Source organism: Myotis davidii, unplaced genomic scaffold (genome assembly GCF_000327345.1).
Source record: "Myotis davidii unplaced genomic scaffold, ASM32734v1 scaffold201, whole genome shotgun sequence".
Taxonomy (NCBI): Eukaryota; Metazoa; Chordata; class Mammalia; order Chiroptera; family Vespertilionidae; genus Myotis; species Myotis davidii.
The window spans coordinates 2,801,620-2,821,491 of NW_006297819.1; the positions used below are offsets into that span (position 1 = coordinate 2,801,620).

General features: G+C 38.5%; 1 protein-coding gene across 2 annotated transcripts in view; it reads left to right on the forward strand.

Annotated features, from left to right (window-relative positions):
- The window catches only part of LSAMP (limbic system-associated membrane protein), a 640,116-nt gene that overhangs the window by 313,122 nt on the left and 307,122 nt on the right, over positions 1-19,872 (forward strand). For both annotated transcript variants that reach the window (XM_006773572.2, XM_006773573.2), the window contains exon 2: positions 13,459-13,691. In XM_006773572.2, the coding sequence (XP_006773635.1) occupies positions 13,459-13,691 (233 nt within the window). The remainder of the gene's footprint in view (positions 1-13,458; positions 13,692-19,872) is intronic.

Here is a 19,872-nt window from a genome sequence, read left to right on the forward strand (position 1 = left end):
AAGGAAAAGACATATTAATTAGCAGTTTTCTTAAAGTGATTCATGTTCTCAATACAGACTGGGACAAAAAAAAGATGGAATGAGAAGTGACACAGAAATATGAATAAAAGTATGATTTATCCCATGTCTATTAGATCATAATATTCTAGTGTGAAGACAGAATAAATGTGGTGATTGATACAGTAAAGAAATGGAATATTCTACTTCTGAATAAGGCCATTTACATCATTATTCTTAATATTTGAATATAAGAATATACCATTAAGAAATAAAATTCAGCCCAGTCGATGTGGCTCAGTGGTTGTGCATTGACCCATGAACCAATAGATTGCTAGTTCAGTTCTTGGTCAGGGCACATGCTGGGGTTGCAAGCTTGATCCTCACTAGGGGGCAGCCAATCAATGATGTTTCTCATTGATGCTTCTATTTCTCTATCCCTCTCCCTTCCTCTCGTTCTAAAAATAAGTAAATAAATAAATAATAAATAATAAAATAAAATCAATAAAAACATAAAAAAGAAACAAAATTTAACTGATTAAATAGAAAGATCAAATTTGCTTTATTCAACTACTCATGAGTTGGGCAGCATCCCATCAGGTACAACGTCTAGAAACTTTACAAAATGAAAAGTTTTTTATAGGCCAAGAAGGACAAGGGCAAATAAATTGTAGATTGCCTCATCTTTTTGGGGGTGTTGGAAGAGGTCTATCAAGTAGATTACTTCACTATTACTGATCAGGGAATTCCAGATTGACTGGGTTTAGGTTATATTCCTGGGAGAGATGGTACCCCAATGAGGTTAGGAATTAACCCCTTCCCCGGCAGAAACGTGTATACTCGTTTTCACAAAATGTTCTTTTTCAGTCGTCGACGACTATACTAAGAAAATATGGTAAAAAAATATGGTTTATAGGAAGATGAGTTACAAACTGTTTTCATAACCAGCATCAAAAATACTATATAGAACCAAAATAAAAAAATTATCTTAAGAAGAACAAATACCCCTAGCTGGTCTTGCTCAGTGGATAGAGCATTGGCCCACGGACTGAAAGATCCAGGTTCGATTCCAGTCAAGGGCATGTACCTTGGTTGCGGGCACATCCCCAGTGGGAGGTGTGCAGGAGGCAGCTGATCGGTGTTTCTCTCTCTCATCGATGTTTCTAACTCTCTATCCCTCTCCCTTCATCTCTGTAAAAAATCAACAAAATATATTTTAAAAGAAGAACAAGACGTAAGAAGCAACAATATGTTATTATCCACCTGATGGAGATAAGCTCAACTATAAATATTAAAAATATTTTCTTTCATGCTTATCCTTCCCTCATTCTGTATTTTTGGGAAGTTTCGCTTTGCCATGTTTACTGATTTGGACACTGTTATTCAGAATGAGGAAATTGCATCTTATAATATTAGAGAAAAGAAATGTGGAACAAACTTACCAGTAGTAAAGACTGAACAAGTCTTATTCAAATAACCATAGTGTCCATATAGACTAGGATGTTTAATGAAAAAATTGGTTATGACTTAGCATAGACCCTCCATTAACTCATAGACATTAGGGTATGTTGTTGAAGGTGGTTAGTCCTCAATGTGAAACCACTGGGAATTGTGAGATTCTTCCACCTTCACTATTATATTAGAAAAGAGACATATTTAAGAATGAGAAATGAGAAAGATCTTAGTATGTTCATTCATCTATCAGTTATTGAGTGTTTTTATGTGCCAGGTTCTTTGTGAGGCAATAGAGATGCAAATATTGAGAAGACATGGCTGTACTTCATTCTTAAATAATGATGAGAGGCAGAAAAACAAAGAATTAAAATCTAACACAAGCAGGGAACAACTTGGGAAATTGGAGAATGTGCTTCACAAGGGAGGGCACATCTGAGATCGGTTTTTATAGGAGCTTGCCAAAGCAAAAGGTTGCAAAAGGTACTTTGGGTAACAGGAAAACAAGAATGAGATAGATTGGTATCTGAATAAAAGAATAAGATTCATGGCAGAGAATCTTATTAAAGGTCTTAGTTTTAAGGTCTTAACTGCAAGAGGTCTTGACCTTTTACAATGAAGGCAAACTAGATCCAAAGCCCTTTTAATTAATTAATTAATTAATTATTTTTCAAAATATATTTTTATTGATTTCAGAGAGAAAGGGAGAGGGAGAAAGATAGAAGTATCAATGTTGAGACAGAATCTATGATTGACTACCCCCTGCACACTCCCTACTGAGGATCTAGCTCATAATCTGGGCATTCCCTGACTGGGAATCCAACCATGACCTCCAGGTTCATAGGTCAATGCTCAACCACTGAGCCACACAAGCTGGGTCTGAGCCCTTTTGAAAGCTAGCCCTAGCAGACTATCTTATTACCTATTATTTACTCACTAAGCAATTCAGAGAAGTAGGGGAACAAGTTCAAAACAACGCTTTATTAATCTCTCCTTAGATTTAGCTATTTCCCTATCTCTGCTTATTTAATTCATTTAACAGCCATAATTTGAGGTGCTGAGAGAGTATATGTCTCTCCTGTAATACAATCTCAAAGTTAGAGTGCCCCAGGAAACACAGAGGGTGGCGAAGTGGAATACAAATTCTCTCAGACTAAAGAAATGGTACATTTGAATCATAGGGGTCTTCCTAGAATGGAGTATGACCTTCACCTTAAAGCATATGCAAATCCCTTTTTAATTCAACCTGGCTGTGAAATTTCAGAGTTAAATTATGTAGTGGATGTAGTACTACAAGAGGTGATGATGGCCTTTGACTTTCTCTCTCTCCCAAGTCCCGACACCAGTTACTCCTTGTCACCTCCATTGCTCCCCCTCCTCCCAACCAGGGTCTGTGCTTTATGTAAATTATGGATTATATCTAAGGTGTCATTTCCAGTTTGAGTATGCGAGTTCCTTACAAGAGTGCACCCAGATGGGCTCTCTCTTCAAACTCATCAGCTCTTGAGGCCTTCATGCCCATTCTCTCAGTAACTTCCAAAGCTCCATTTTATCATCTGATTCCAAGTCCTACTCACGACCTGATTGTTGATCTGTTCAAGAACTATATCTTCAAAGGAATCTTTATATGAGGAAATAAAGTGATCGGGAGAAAATTAAGGAAAAAAACACAACACTAGGTTGTCACATACGGGTGAAGGCCCCTTACACCAATGCCCTTTGGGAGAAAGCAGTGGAGGAAAAGATAACTTTGAGTATAAGAAACATAGGAGGTGAGGTGAGGTGGAAAGCGAGTAATGAAAAAGCAAACATGGACATCATAAATATTACTATGATTATAATTCTTCATGTGAGAAGTGTCCTTGTGACTCATAAGCATTTGTCAGTGATATATTGGTTTCTTGTCAGCTGGAGGAATGGACTGCTACATTTCCTTTGCCTAAGATAGATCTCTTTGATATGTGCTCCTTCAATTTGCAGCTACCAGAGTCCCCTCTTTCACATTTGTCTCTACAAAGTACATTAAAAATTGAAGACTTTTTTACTCTTTATATTTATCTGCCTGTATTTCTTTTACCTCTGCCTCTTGCTGTGAAGGCAAACTAGACTGCAGAGCCCTTTTCTGAAGGTAGTCCTGATAGACAATCTGATTACCTATTATTTACTTAGTTACTACATATTAACTCTGTTGTTTCATACATGCTATATCTATTGTCATGTATAGAGGGCATAATTTGATCCACATTGTATCTAAATGCTCCAATGATAACAATTTACATAATGCTGTTTATCATAAGACTAGTAAGTAAGGTGTTGGGTTTTTAAGTGAAACTTATAGAAAAAATCCTGACTTTATAACCATGCCTCATACAACAAGAATGCTTATCCTAAGTGCATTATAATTGATTTCTCCTTACTTCTGGAATAAGATAAAGAGTAAACCCTACATGATATAGAGCATATTTTCTTTCCTTATAGGACTTAGCATATTTTTTATATTTACTTTGTAATGACTCAGAAGGTAACAACATTTTCTTTAAATAGCTATGGAGTTGTTTTTTTTATTGCAAAGGAAGTGAAATGTTTAAATAGAATTTTGAGGCACGATTCCAAGATTATTTTTACTTTTTCAAAGATAAAACTCAAGGCAACCCCCCCCATTGTAAATGAAAGAGATTTTTCACACAGAACAGTGACTCATAACAAGAATAATAATAAAAAAAGGCAAGATTTAAAATTGTTTCTTGTCCTCCTCCACTGAGTGGGGAGTAAGGAGAGAACCCATAGTTCAAAGGAGAGGAAAGGGTTATAGTTTCTTGCTACTACAGAGAGAGTGTAATTGCCTCTCACACATTGAGGAGGAGAAGGAATAAACATATTCTTGCAACATGAAGGTCCACAAAGCATAGAGTATGCCTCATTTAATCAAGGAGGAACCCCAATTTGGCCAAGCATATCTCAGCAGATCCCAAAATACAGCATGGACCAGCTGTTGTGGGCTGCCCCAAAGAGAGATCCTTATGTGTGTTCTAACTGAATATGCATGACTCAAATTATTAAAAGTGACCAGCACAAAAATTTATTAGACTTTTTGAAGTTCACTGGGTGCTCTACATTTAATCCATTTAATAATCACAATCATAAAATAAGGTAATTATTATTCCTGTTTTGCTGAGGAAAAACAGGGAAGCTCTTTAGTAATAGTGAACCATTTATGGCTAGGCGCTGCTCTATATGTTTAAAATTAATCCACTTAGACATTACAACATTGAAGTAGATACTGTTGTAGTCTTTATTTTATAGATGAGGAAACCTAGGCACAGAGAGGTCAAGCAAATGTCCCAAGATCATAAAATGACCATGTGATGGAGGTAGAAAACAGAGCCCAAACTGTCTCAGCCTGAACCCTTTACCACCCCACCATGCTGCCTTCTTTGCTAGGTAACTTGCCCAAAGCTACAAAACCATGGAGCCTGTGATTTTCCCACCTCATCACTGACAAGAAAATGGGGATCTTGAGTTATGATGTAATTTAAAAGATGCTGATTTATTTTTCTAAAGTGAACAAGACAGTTGGAAAGACCTCAGGAAAGCTATTTCCAAGCATTTGTAAATGTTCCTGAGATTGATCCTAACTCTAGCTATGACTGAGATAGAAGTCAAGTTTTCCCTGGATCTCAGCCTCAACTCTGCACTCTTTTTATAATTTCTGTCTTCCTTTTTATTTATTTTCATTTCTTCTATGTAAATGTAGAGATGATACAGTTGATGTGATGACAAGTGAAGCACAGAGTGTCCTAGAATTGACCGTTTGTCCAGGCATGTTCAAAACTGAAATTTGGTGGTTCTGTTCCTCCTAGTCTTACCCTTCACCTCACCTATACAATCTGCATGGAATATATGTTTATGCATCTTCAAGAAATTGAACGTGAAAATACAGCAATGTATATATCATATATCTATATATGTAAAAATGCATATATGATTGAGCATGGGGCTACCTAGTGATATTAAGAGACAAAAAGCATATTTAGGGAGGCCTTTCCATTGTTCCAGGGCTCGCACAGCCTGACTTGGCTATACTGTTTACCACTATGGGTTCTTTCTTGCTCTTATAGGTCATACACTATTCTCATAAGTAGTACCCAATCACAGAGAGGGTATTTTGTCAATATGGCATGCACAAATAACTAATTTAAGGAAATATATAATTATCAGAAGTCTAGGTAATAATACATTCAGTAGGTGTTATCATTATACTCTCTAAAGAGATAAACTTTTAGAATGATTAGAGAAATCACTATTTCTTTTATAATCATTTCTGTATATGAATATTTTCTTCTTGTCTATAATACTCTACCAGAAGAGAATTTGAGCATAAGCATATATACTTGTTTTACATCTTGTGAAATGTTTCCATGTACATCATCTCCTTTTATTCATAGAACTACCATAAAAGTGGTTCTAAGAGGTTGAGGCAAGTATCATTAGCCTCATTTTACTGGTGAAAAAACTAAGATACAGAAAGGTTAAATGAATTACCTGTGTTTCACTAGGAAATATACTGAAAGCCAGAACCAAAATAATCCTCAGGAACTAAACAGTGTGTCTTTTACCATAATACTCCATCAGCACTGTTCAGATTCCTGAATCATTGTGGCCAGTGATAGAGTCATGCACATCTGGTTCCTGTGGTTCATTACCTCCATGTTCTAACCCTCTCTTGAACTTCCATCACTACTTCATGTGTGTGTATAAACACACGTGCATGCAGGCTCTTGTACGTGAATGTGTGTGAAGCAGATACAGTGAGAGGATATGATCCTACCATATACTAGTTGTAGATACTGTCATGGTATTAATTGGACCAAAATTCAGAATCTAGAAAAATATACCATCATCAAACTAAGATCTGTTTCTGGTTCAAGAGGATGAGACAAAGAGAACAGGCAGGGTTCAAAGCCAGAAGTCAAGTGTGGAAAGAGGAAGAGACAGGAGCAAGGCAGATAGAGAGCCAAAGCTTTTTTTTAAATATATTTTATTGATTTTTTACAGAGAAGAAGGGAGAGGGATAGAGAGTTAGAAACATTGATGAGAGAGATTGATCAGTGCCTTCTGCACACCCCCCAGTTGGGATGTGCTCACAACCAAGGTACATGCCCCTGACCAGAATCGAACCTGGGACCCTTCAGTCCACAGGCCACCGCTCTATCCACTGAGCCAAACCGGTTCGGCCCAAAGCTTTTTGTTGCAGACAAGGCTTGACAGGTGGCCTGAGGTCAAGTAGAGAATCACCACAATTCTTTTATTTTCTACAGAGTTTAATCTTAGAACATGGTAACAAAGCAGAGATGATCTAAAATGATTAATTCAAAATTCCTTAAATTTGTTTTTTAACTGATTTGTTATTTTTTTAAAAATATGTTTGCATATGTGTTGTTGGAATTCATTTTACTTAAAATAATATGATAAAGTCAGACTACAGACTTCTGACTCAGGAGAATCTGGGCTCTTTCCATGATGCTTTATTTCATCCTCTGCTTAGAACTTTTTCTGATTCCATACTTTAATGCTGGGAATTGCTTCCCAGAACAAGTATATTTCCTTCTAGAGTAATTAATTGATTTACTAGGGTGTTTGTACCTTAAAGTTACAAAGCAAACAATATAAAAATAAATGGCCAACACATTCTTGAAGACTTTCTTCCCATCTACACCTTGAATTATTCCACATCTTATAAAAGAGGGAGAATCACAAATAATAAATAAACTTATAACCAGAACATCACTATGTCATGAACTTATATATTCAGGGGGTTTGGTGGCAATTTAGTTCTCTGTACATTAAGAAGCATGTGCCTGTGAGAAAAGACTGTGCTGCTCTGTAGTTGTTTGTCCCATGTTTCTGGACATTTAAACAAAGGCTAACTCAGGATTTTTCAACTTTGACCCTGTCAGCATTTTAGATGGAATATGTCTTTGTTGTGTGTGGGGCTGGGGGAAAGGGGAGGTTGTCCTTTACATTGTAGGATGTTTACAGTATCCTTGGTCTCCACCCACTAGATGCTAGTAGCAACCTCCCCTCTCCAGTTGTCACAACCCAATAATGTCTCCAATATTGTCAGATATCATCTGGAAGCACAAATTGCCCCCACTTGATAGCCATTCATCTAACTGTTATTTCTTAATTTAAGAACAAATCTTGCCCTCGCCAGTTTGGCTCAGTGGATAGAGCATCGGGCTGCAAACCAATGGGTCCCAGGTTCAATTCTGACCAAGGGCACATACCCAGATTGCAGGCTAGATCTCCAGTGTGGGGGGTGCAGGAGGCAGCCAATGAATGATTCTCTCTCATCATTGATGTTTCTATCTCTCTCTCCCTCTCCCTTCCTCTCTGAAATATACAAAAATATATTTTTTTAAAAAGAAACAAATCTCCCTATCCGGCCAGTTCCACTTTCCTCAGTCCTTACATTTAAAAAATTATGAGGGTAGATAACTATTGAGAGCTTAAATAAAATGTAATTTATTTGTTATCAATGTTATTATGTACTCTTGAGAAATAGTAGAAAGTTTAAGTTTGGATAAATTATAAATCGCTATGTTCTTGGTAACCAATAATGCTTGTTAAAAAATGAAGATGTTTCTAGTAGCAATGAACAGGCTTAATATCTAGTAGATGTGTATCACTTACATCATGGATATACTGTCAGTAAATATGCTATTGAGCAATCAATAATTGGTACAAGGGGAATTTAGCATTTCATTTCTGCTTTCAATTAGATTCATTGTTTTGGAAACATAATCCCCAGACTTATACACTAAAAGTGGAATTATTAGTGTACCTGTTTGTGTAAGGTACATAATATACTTGGTGTAAAATGTTCATGGAGATCCAGAGCTTGAGATTTTTATGGGTGTATTGATATTTTGTGACAGTTTTATGAACTTAGATATACTGAACAGGGAAGATAGAAGTTTGTTTGCTTGCCTTTCTGGTTATTTTTTAAGCTGGTTTTTATAATATTATTGATTCATAGTTATGATAAGTAACCCACCTGATATTTTTGCTTTTGAGGTTAAAATGGGCCATCCACTAAATGTTCATCTAGTGCTTTATGCTTCTTTTTGTTGTTTTTCACATACAATATAGATTATTTAATTCCCAGGGGTGATTTTCTATCATATTGGAGTCAGTGCATTTTTTCTCTTTTGCTTTAATTTTAATACCACACTCAGTAATTCTCTTTAAATGCCCCCTTTGTATCTGATCATTTTATTTATTTATTAAGAAAACTTAAAATAGTTATCCATCTATTCTGTGCCTATTAGATAATCCTATATAATAAAGAGGCAATATGCAAATTAACCCTTACACCCTCACAAGATGGCTGCCTACGACCAGGCCAACGGGGGGGAGGGGTAGTGAGGGACGACCAAACGACTGAACAGCAGGCTGTGTGGGTGACCAGGCCAGCAGGGGGATTAGTGAGGGATAACCAAACGACTGAAGAGCAGGCTGCATGGGGCAACCAGGCCAGTGGGGAGGGGGCATGAGGGGCAACCAGGCCAGCAGGGGGTCAGTGGGAGTGACCAAGTCAGCAGGGGGGTGCAGTTAGGGGTGACCAGGCCAGTGGTGGGACAATTAGGAGCGACCAAGCCAGCAGGAAGGGGGCAGTTGGGGGTGACCTGGATGGCAGTGGTGGGTTGTTAGGGGTGACCAGGCTGGTGTAGTCAGACATGACCTGAGGGGTCCTGGATTGGAGAGGGTGAAGGCTGGGATGTGGGGACCCCCCCACACACACACTCGTGCACAAATTGTGTGTACTGGGCCTCTAGTTAACAAATATTTGAAAATTGACTTAATAACAATTTACTTTATTAAATTCAGTTTATTTATTCCACATTTCAGTGAGAACTTACTGTGTACATCAAGCATGTCAAACTCAAAGGCTAACATGGGCCAAATAAACAAGGCATGCGGCCTGCAGGCTGCAAGTTTGACATGTTTGGTGTACATGATGGGTTTATGCTGCTAGGCACTGTTAGGGCTACATAGGTGAATTCCAAGAGGCTCACTGTCATTAATAATTTCATAAGGAAAGATTAGTACAAATAACCTAATATAATGTGGATTATAATAAGGTCATAAGAAAAAGCCAAGTAAAAGGGTGGGATCCTGATGAGAGAAGATTTCCTGGAGAGGTGGCATTCTGTGCTATGCCCCTGTCTTCAGCCGCCTGCCAGAACTCCCACCTAGAGTGGAGGGATGGCCTTTGTCCCTCTCCTCTTGGCAGCAGTACCTGCTCTCTTTTGGGTGCTGTTCTTTCTAAATCCTGGAATGAGTTGCAACATTTTGAGCTTCTGGAAGAAACATTCTATTAAATCCGAACTACACATAGCATTGACATATTTTAAAATATATCTCTTTACACTTTTCCTGATTTAGTGAAGGATGATTTTGAAGATAAAGTCATTAGTTACCCAGTGGTTGTTTTTTGTTGTTGTTGTTTTTGTTTTTAAAATATATTTTTATTGATTTCATAGAGGAAGGGAGAGGGAGAGAGAGATAGAACATCAATGATGAGAGAAAATCATTGATCAGCTGCCTCCTGCATGACTCCTCCTGGGGATCCAGCCCACAACTCAGGCGTGTGCCCTGACCAAAAATCGAACCATGACCTCCTGGCTTATAGGTTGATGCTCAACCCTCAACCACTGAGCTACGCAAGCCGGGCTAGGTACCCAGTTTTGAAGTAGATTGTCTGGCACTAGAGCAGCATCGAGTGCAGGATAATATATTATTACTGTATCATGATGGCATAGCATGAGAATTTTCATTTGCTCTACAGGTATGCCAAATGCACAATTGAGCCAACTCATCTCCTGATGCAAGCTCATGATGCTTATCAGGCAGTCAGTGCATGCTGGGAACCTGGGTTTGAATTAATCAGCATTTTCTCATTTCCGAATAGCCGTGCATTCTGTGCCTACCCTGTGTTACTGGTTATTTTTATTTAACAAACAAAGTCTACAAACTGAGACTATTATGTTGAGTCTTACCATATTTTTTCTTACATCCACTTCTTATGGTTTAAAAAGTTGCTACCTTATATCAAGATTCTAAAATTAATTAGTTCTGAAATTGAAATAAACACATTCATTTGCTTATTTTTCAGTATGAAAGTTTAAGTCAATTTTAGAAAGATGATTTTCTAGTTTATAGTCAATGCATTTTACTTTGGAACTATTGATTATTAAAAGAAAAAAACCCTTAAATATCTGGAAAAGTGGCTTTCTTTTAAGAAATACTACATTGTGTTCTGGTGCTTGGAATTGGCTATTTATATTTAATTAGTAAAAAAGAGTGAATGTATGTTTAAATGTTTGAATTCTAATACACCTTTCACTTATTTCAATGTAAAAGATAAATTAAAAAATTAAACATGAATGAAACACAATGTAAAAATAAGATGTTATGTAGATTGTCATAGCAAAATTTCCATATAATATATTGTTTCAAGAAGATGCATTTTTATGGGTCTGGCAATTTTGCTGAAATAGTCAATTAGTCCTTTAGGTAAGATAGATCTGTCTCCTCTCAGAGAATAATTTGGAGTAATTATATGTATCGTAATTTCAACTTTTCCATGGACAAAAATTGCTAAAATATCCAAAGGACCCTAAAGACCTGATTTAGATACTCTATCTTGTGCTGATAAGAAAATTCACCCAATTCATTTGTGGATGCTATAGAGCTCAGGTTGGGGTCAGGGTGGAGTGGAATATATAGGGTGGGACAAAAGTAAGTTTACAGTTGTTTGTCTGGAAAATAGTACAATAATTAATAAGTAATAATGCAAGAATAAACTCTGTGTTTCTGGTACTCACAACGGTAAACCTATTTTTGTACCTATAAGTCTTGTGTCTACATTGTGATTCTGTTAATTCAAATGACAGGCATTTGCCAAATTTTACTGTTTTACACCAGATTAGTTTTGGGAGATACCTTAATGAATTAGGCAAAATCTCAGTCTTTATTTGACTGATGGACCAATTTTGTGTATAATGCATTATATGGTATATTTTTATCCAAAATGAACATATTAGGACCATGTGCTGGCCTAAACAGCATTCAAAGTCCATCTCTATGATATCTGCTTGCTTCTGTGTTGAGCTGTGTAGATGAGAAAAGTAGGAGAAATGTGATAGAAAATTTAAAACACATTTATAGAGGTACATTTCCATTCTTCTCAGTCAAAAGTAAAAAACACAGTAACTCTGCATGAACAACTTCATTTATGATCTAGAAGGTAGCAAACAGCTTGTTAATTAATTAAAAAATGATTCTAAGTTGAGACGTGCCACAAACATCAACAAGGACAGAGAAATGATGCCATAAAAGGAAAGAAGAGAAAAAGTAAAATTGAGTCTGGAAAGAACCAGCAAGTATCCATGAAGTTAGCTCTGCACTCCCTCTTGCAGAAGTGTTAATTATCAAATGTATCTAATTAATCCCAGTAATATCTGTATGGTAGAGAAACACATATTGAGTAATGGAGATACTAAATGATACCTTCATTTGCCTGTCTTTAGGAAAATAAATAGATTGAGAAGAAAAGAAAGACCTGCATATCAAGGCACACAACTAATTAAATAAGATAATCATGCTAAATAAAATACATAATTCAACAAAAATTAGTGGGGTAAGGAGATCTTCTGCACAATAGGAATTTTTAAAAGACTCAGCCTTTCTCCTTATGAAAGATACAAATCAGCCTCTGTATCCCTACTGTGGACAGCCTGTGGGCAGGACATCAATTTCCTGTGTGGAATCTCTATGCCTGGCTGTTATGACCTGAGAGGAAACCTGGGTTTGACATAGTTTGGAAAATATAAGGGAATATGGTGTTTTGGTTGTTTTGCTGTCATATTCCTGGCTCCTTCCGTTCATCCCTCAAGCCCCAGAGTGCTGAGCAGCTGGCTCTGCAGCTGTAAGAATGTCTGGGACAAGCTTCCTATGGGGTACACATAAATCTTGCCAAAGTGAAACAGAGAAAACTTTTTGCTTGTTTTTTTTTTTTTTTGTGTGTGTGTGTGTGTGTGTGTTTTTTTTCATTTCCAGGTTCTTGATATAATTGAAAAAACTGTATCATGTAAAGTATTTTCCCCTTCTTCAGTGGTCTGTGTTCTTTGCCCTTTTCTTTCAAGTTTCAGGGAGAGACTTTTAGGTTTCTAAAATAATAATTTAAATAAACATTTTTCTTTCATCATCCTTGAAATAGAAACTGTAAAATTGGTTTCTTCATCTCCCACAGAAGATTGAATTCGTACTAATGGGCTCAGAAATGCTGGTAGCAAGCTGTCTTGCCAGCTACAACCTGCTGCCCTCAGCAGCTGGAACCATACTTAGGCAAGATGATGCTAGTTAACTCTGATGACCTTGACCCCAAACCTATCTACCTACTTGGACTTGCTCACACATGCCTCACTCCTGGGAGTAGGCATTCCAAACTCATACAGATCAGATGCAAACTCTGAAATCTGGTCTAATTCCTACCATGGTGGGGCATAACTTAAATATACCATCACACAAGAAAATAGCTATGAAAGAATAAGTACAATTCAAAACTGGGGAAATGTGCCACATTATCAACCATCTGATTCTCAGAATTACTTAAACAGATGGAGTTCTGTGTGAATGACCTTTTCCTAGATAAGAAGATAATCCAGTGGGAAATCAATACCCATTTAACTTTGCCTGCATTACTCATACTCGGATTGTTTATTGCTGAATTGAGTCTAATGTAATGATATCTATCCATCGAATGGTAATTAGATCTTCAAGAAGAACTAGTGATGATATTTAAGACTCTAAGAAAGAACATGGCAATGGTTCATCCCACATTAAATATTTTTCTTGACTGGTCTTGTTGAGTCTAATCATGTGAAGAATGAATGCAGATGCAGGCATGGCTAAAGCTCTAATGTTGTTATTCTGCTCTGCCAGGTGCATTGTAGAAGACAAGAACTCAAAAGTGGCCTGGCTGAACCGTTCTGGCATCATTTTTGCTGGGCATGACAAGTGGTCTCTGGACCCCCGGGTGGAGCTGGAGAAACGCCATTCTCTGGAATACAGTCTTCGAATCCAGAAGGTGGATGTCTATGATGAGGGTTCCTACACTTGCTCGGTTCAGACACAGCATGAGCCCAAGACCTCCCAAGTTTACTTGATCGTGCAAGGTAAGAAAATGATAGGATAGGTGAGGTGGGGGTCTCTGAATAATCATGATATACAAAATACTTGCATAATACTTTCTAAAAATAAAAAAGGAAGACTTTTAAATGTATTATGGCACTTACATATCTGTTTTTTTTTTTTTAAATGAGAAGACTAAGGAGAATATAGAGTTGAGTCTTGCCACTATGAGCCAGTACCCTTGGTGAGAATCTTTTCTCCTAGCCCTCAGTGTGAAAATACACAGCAAAGGCTACAGCCATTGGAAAAAGATGAAACAGGAACACAAGAACACACACATGCTTAGAACCATGTGAAATCCACTTTTTCATGCTGTTGAGCACTTCAAACGTTGCTGAAGGTTTGATTTTACCTGTCCCCAGCCTAAATAATATCCCTAACTATCTGTTTTCATGGTAGCAAATGTTGTTTGGAAAAATAAAAGTTTCCAGAGGCCTTGACATCCTCTCCGTTGGCCAGCTTTCTAGGTAGTTTGTGTCTCCATCTAATGGCAAGTTATTTACGAGCAAATCCAGTGACAAGGATCTGCAAAGTAATTGGGGAAAATCTGCTTCTAGATTGGGATTTCCAAGGACACATCTGAGTCAAGGTTTTATAGGACAAAAACCCTAAATGGCATACACATGCTCCCAAACTATAGCTCTCTAGGGTCCTGTTCTCCAGAACTGCAGAATGAGAACAAAGCTGATCAGCTGCACAATTTTATTGCAAGCGAAGTCAAACCACCAGCAATTTCAATCTATCTAACAAGATCTAAACACTAACAAATATCAGGGCTGTGTTCATGTATTCTTGATTTACAATTTTATGTAAATTTAATGCAAATTAGGCATGGCCCTCAGGGCTCCTGTCAAGATTCCAATGCAGTCAGTGGTGTGGCAAAGTTTGACTGTAGCTTCTATTAATGTGTATGGAATTGATTACTGCAGCATTTAAATTATTGCTCTTCTAACTACTCTGATTAATAGGTTGAAACTGGAGTAAAATACATCAGAGGCTGCATGGTACAGGGGTGGTTTAGTCATGTGACCTCCATCTTGGTCCATTTGCAATGGCTGACAGCTTCATTTTATTGCTTTTAAACGGCATGTCTACTGACTTGCAAAGTTCCTTTCACAATCAAAGCAGATAATACTTTCCATTTAGTTTAATAGAAAGTACTTGAGGTACAATAATAAGAGACACCAGGGCTTGGATCTCAGGCAGCCCATTAAAAATTTTTAAATATAACTACAGAATTGTAAATATGTAAATTTACCGTTTCCCTCATAAACACACTCTCCCTCTATGACACATGCACACAGACACACACACACACACACACACACATATGCACGCACGCATGCACATGCATACCTCAAACCAAAGTTCTACCGCGTTGAATAGCAGACAGAGGGGAGGTAACTAGTTTATATAAGGTCCATTATAAGACTAGATGCCCGGTGCATGAAATTCGTGCATGGGGGTGGTCCCCTCAGCCCAGCCTGCACCCTCTCCAATCTGGGACCCCTCAGAGGATATCCGACTGCTGATTTAGGCCTGGTCCTGGGGATCGGGCCTAAACCGGAAGTCGGACATCCCTTTCACAATCCGGGACCACTGGCTCCTAACTGCTCACCTGCCATCCTGGTCGCTCCCAACTGCCCACCCCTGTTGACCTGGTCGCCCTCACTGCCCCCCTCTGCCAGCCTGGTAACCCCCAACTGACCCCCTACTGGCCTGGTCACCCCCAACTGCCCCCCCTGCTGGCTTGGTTGCCCCTCACTGCCCTCCCCCTGTCGGCCTGGTCACCCCACACAGCCTGCTGTTCAGTCATTTGGTCGTCCCTTCCTAAACTCCCTGTCAGCCTGCTCGCCCCACACAGCCTGCTGTTCGGTTGTTACTATGAGTGCATCCTGACCAATTTGCATGTTACCCTTTTATTAGTATAGATTGCTACACAATCAATATCAATACCTTTACAGGTATGAATATCTGTACTTTTAATGTCATTGGAAAGCCACTAGAGGCCACACTAGAAATTTTATATTGCCTTATACTGAATAAAATTGGACAATCTAATTATATCACTTGGTTTGTAAATAAGGAAACAGAAGTTCATTAAATGTAGGTTACTTGTTCAAGATCACACAGAGAATTCAGGAGTAGCTTGGAGCCAAACCAACCTAGAATCAAATCTGAAGCACTTTCTACTAAATATATATTTTTAAAATTTATTTCAGAGAGGTGTTTGGCGAGGTTGTAGACACATGAACCAAGCTGAGCTGATCAAGTTTTCTCCTCTGGAGATTTAAATCTAGGATTCAAAAATTGATTCCTGCACACCCCTCCCCCACCCCCCGGAGATTGAGCCTTCAACCTGGCATGTGCTCTTGACCAGAATCGAACCCGGGACCCTTCAGTGCACAGGCCGATGCTCTATTCACTGAGCAAAACCAGCTAGGGCTGAAGCACTTTCTACTAGAATGAAAATTTTTATTATGCTAAGTGAAATAACTCAGAGTTTGATAAACAAAATAGATCCAGAGACATAGAAACATGAAATAGACTGTTGAATCTCAGAGAGAAGGCAGGGGTGAGTGGGTGGGAAGAGATCAACCAAAGAACTCGTCTGCATATATACATAACCCATGGACACAAACAATAGGGTGGTGAAGGCCTAGGGTGGAGTGTGTGGAGGGGTAGAAGAGATAAATAGGGGGGGAAAGGGGATATATGTAATACTTTAAACAATAAAGATTTAAAACAAAGAAAAAAAAATGGAACCCAAAACTAAAAAGAGAAAATTTTTATTATTACTTCTAGAACTACCACATTTATATTTAAGTCTGAGCTCTTAGTGCCAAATGTTCAATGATCTTTCCTTTATTTCTGATTCAACTATTCACTTTTTAACCCAGAGGGTTAGAGCTAGAACTAGATTAGATTATACTGCACACGCCTCCATGCCATGTCAGCACATGTGAAATTAACTTAAATTTAACTTAATATTAAAGGAAGGAGATGAACCTACTAAGTGCCAAGTACCATATATTCCTTGTTTCATTTAATTATAATATTACTAGCGACCCGGTGCATAAATATTTGTGCACTCAGTGCAGGGGTTGGGGAAGGGGTCCCTCAGCCCAGCCTGTGCACTTTCACACTCTGGGATCCCTGGAGGGATATCCACCTGCCAGCTTAGGCCTGCTCCCCTGGGGGATGGGGCCTAAGATGGCAGTCAGGCATCCCTCTGTCAGCCTGGGTGCCCTCGGGGGATGTCCATGGGGAGCGGGCATAAGCTTATAGTCAGACATCCTTAGGGCCGCCATGGAGGCAGGAGAGGCTCCTGCCACCACAGCTGCATTGGCCAGCTATGAGCTGGCTTCTGGCTGAGCAGCGCTCCCCCTGTGGAAGTGCACTGACCACCAGGGGGCAGCTCCTGCGTTGAAAATCTGTTCCCTGGTGGTCAGCGCACATTATAGTAACCAGTTGTTTCTGATAGTTCCTCCATTAGGGTCAATTTGCATTTTACCCTTTTATTATATAGGATTATAACCTTATTATAAACTAGAAGCCTGTTGCAAGAAGATTCTTGCAATAGGCCTTCCTTCCCCTGCCTGCTGGCACTGGTTTTCCTTCGGCACCCAGGACCCAGGCCTTTGGTCCAGCTGCAGCGGAGAAGCCAAGCCTCTTCAGTCTTCAGTCTTCAGTCTTCACTCCAGCTGGAGCCTTGTCTTTGCTTCAGGCCTGCATATGAAAATTAACCACCATCTTTGTTGGGTTAATTTGTATAGTCGCTCTGATTGGCTAGTGGGCGTAGCAGAGTGACACCAATTTGCATATTTCTCTTTTATTAGTGTAGGTATGCAAAAACTTAAAGTTCAGGGATAATTAGGAGCTTGCTAAAGGCTCCCTGTTGGCTGAGAACAGGGTTTTAAACCCATATCTGACTCAACATGTTATTGAATTTTAGTCTTAACCATATTTCTTTGAAAGAGAAAATTATCAACAAAGCCTGTGCTTATAAGGGAATGAAGAAAGGATTGTCTCTTCCTTGAGCCTGTGTCATAAAAGGTGATTTTTTTGGACATTTATATAGCTGTTGATCTTTAGCACAAGATGACTGAACCTCTTCTCCCTAGGACACTCAACTTGGTGATTATGTGAGGTATTCCATCCCTATACACTATCCATGCTGCTTCCTAATCCCTGCTTCAACTTTACATGTTTCTACCACTTCAAATATTCTTTTTTTTTTAAATGTATTTTATTGATTTTTTTTTTTACAGAGAGGAAGGGAGAGAGATAGAGAGAGTTAGAAACATCGATGAGAGAGAAACATCGATCATTTTTCAAACTTGTTTACCTTCAACTTAACTGATTATTAAGTAAACTAGAGGCCTAGTGCATGAAATACATACACTCGGTGGGGTGCCTCAGCCCGGCCTGAGCCCTCTTGCAGTCTGGGAGCCCTCAGGGATGTCCAACTGACAGCTTAGGCCCGCTCCCCACAATCAGACATCCTTAGAGCTGACACGTAGGCAGGAGAGGCTCCCACCACCACTGCTGCAGCCATGACCCTGGCTTCTGGCTGAGCGACACTCCCCTTGTGGGAGTGCACTGACCATCAGGGGGCAGCTCCTGCATTGAGTGTCTTCCCCCTGGTGGTCAGTGCATGCCATAGTGACTGGTCATTCTGCTGTTTGGTTGATTTGCATATTAGCTTTTTATTATATAGGCTACTGTATTATTTTTCTCTGCCAACCCTTTGAGGACATCCATGATGCTATGACATATCACTAAAGAATAGCAGTTTAAAAGTAGGCTTTTCATTCACGCTGCCTAGTTTGAATCTCAACTTTCCTTCTTCCTACTTAAATAAATATGGGGGTAAACCATTTAATCTCTCTAAGGCTTAGTTTTGTCATATGTAAAATACAGGTAAAGTTAAAATTTTAAATCCTCTGAATATATTGTAAGGATTAAATTGGATGATCTATGTAAGTCCATAGCTCGGTGTCTGGAGCTCATGTGTTCTCAGCCAATAGATGATGATGATGATGATGATGATGATGATGATGATGATGATGGATGATGACAAGTATGATGCTGTTGTTGCTGCTGCTACAGTACCTCTCATAAGCTGCTGCCCTTGCCTGTTACCCTTATGGTAGGCTCTTTCAGCTTTTCTATTGTGTCACTCCAGTTTTTTTTTTCTTTATTTGTCCTTTTTCTTAGCATCCAGTCTTTAGCTTTACTTCTTTAGGATTCTGAAGACTTATTAGACAAGCATAACTTCTAAGTTCTTAGCTACATTTATTAAGGATGTTTGAGGAGAAAATGTTATCTTGTTTTCCTTTTTTATTGAATTTATTGGGGTAACATTGGTTAATAAAATTATATAGGTTTCAGGTGTACAATTCTATCATACATTGTCTGTATATTGTAGTGTGTGTTCACCACGTCAAGTCAAGCCTCCTTCCATCACCATTTATCCCCCATTTACACCATCCTACCTCTCCTCAATTCCCTTCTCCCTGGTAATCACCATATTGGTGTCTTTTAGATTGGTGGGACCTCTCCAAGAATTTATGATTAAGTACTTTGGAGGTGATGCTTGAGAACTAATATTTCTAATTAGTTCCCAGGTGATGCCATGCTATTGGTACAGGGATCACACTTTGAGATTCAGTGCTTTAAAAGAATTGTGCACCTTCAAAACATCTGGAAAATAATCCTGCATAATTTCATTTGGTTTTAGACAGTGCTACACCCAAAAATACTTCTAAAATGAATCTTTTGGGGCATGGGACAGAAAACAAGTAGATGGATAACCACTTTATTTTTCTTACTAACATCTTAAGGCTTCCAAGTCTGCTTACTTACCTAGCCTAGTCCTGTGGAAAGAAAATCTCCTCTCTTTCCAAATGGTTCATTTTCAAGTATCAAAGCTATAAAAAAAAATTTTAATGGTTGAGACATAATAACTGCTCTAGACTTCAAAATCTTCATAAATTTTTAAATGGTATTTGTAATCCCTCAGATTTCTCCTGTATTCTATTTCCCCTGGTGCATTCTTTTTTTTCCTTTTATATGTATTCCCACGATGTTAGTGACTATTCAACATCTCCAATATTTTATCTCTTATTTCAGTGTTTAATTTTCACAAATAAATTAAATTTT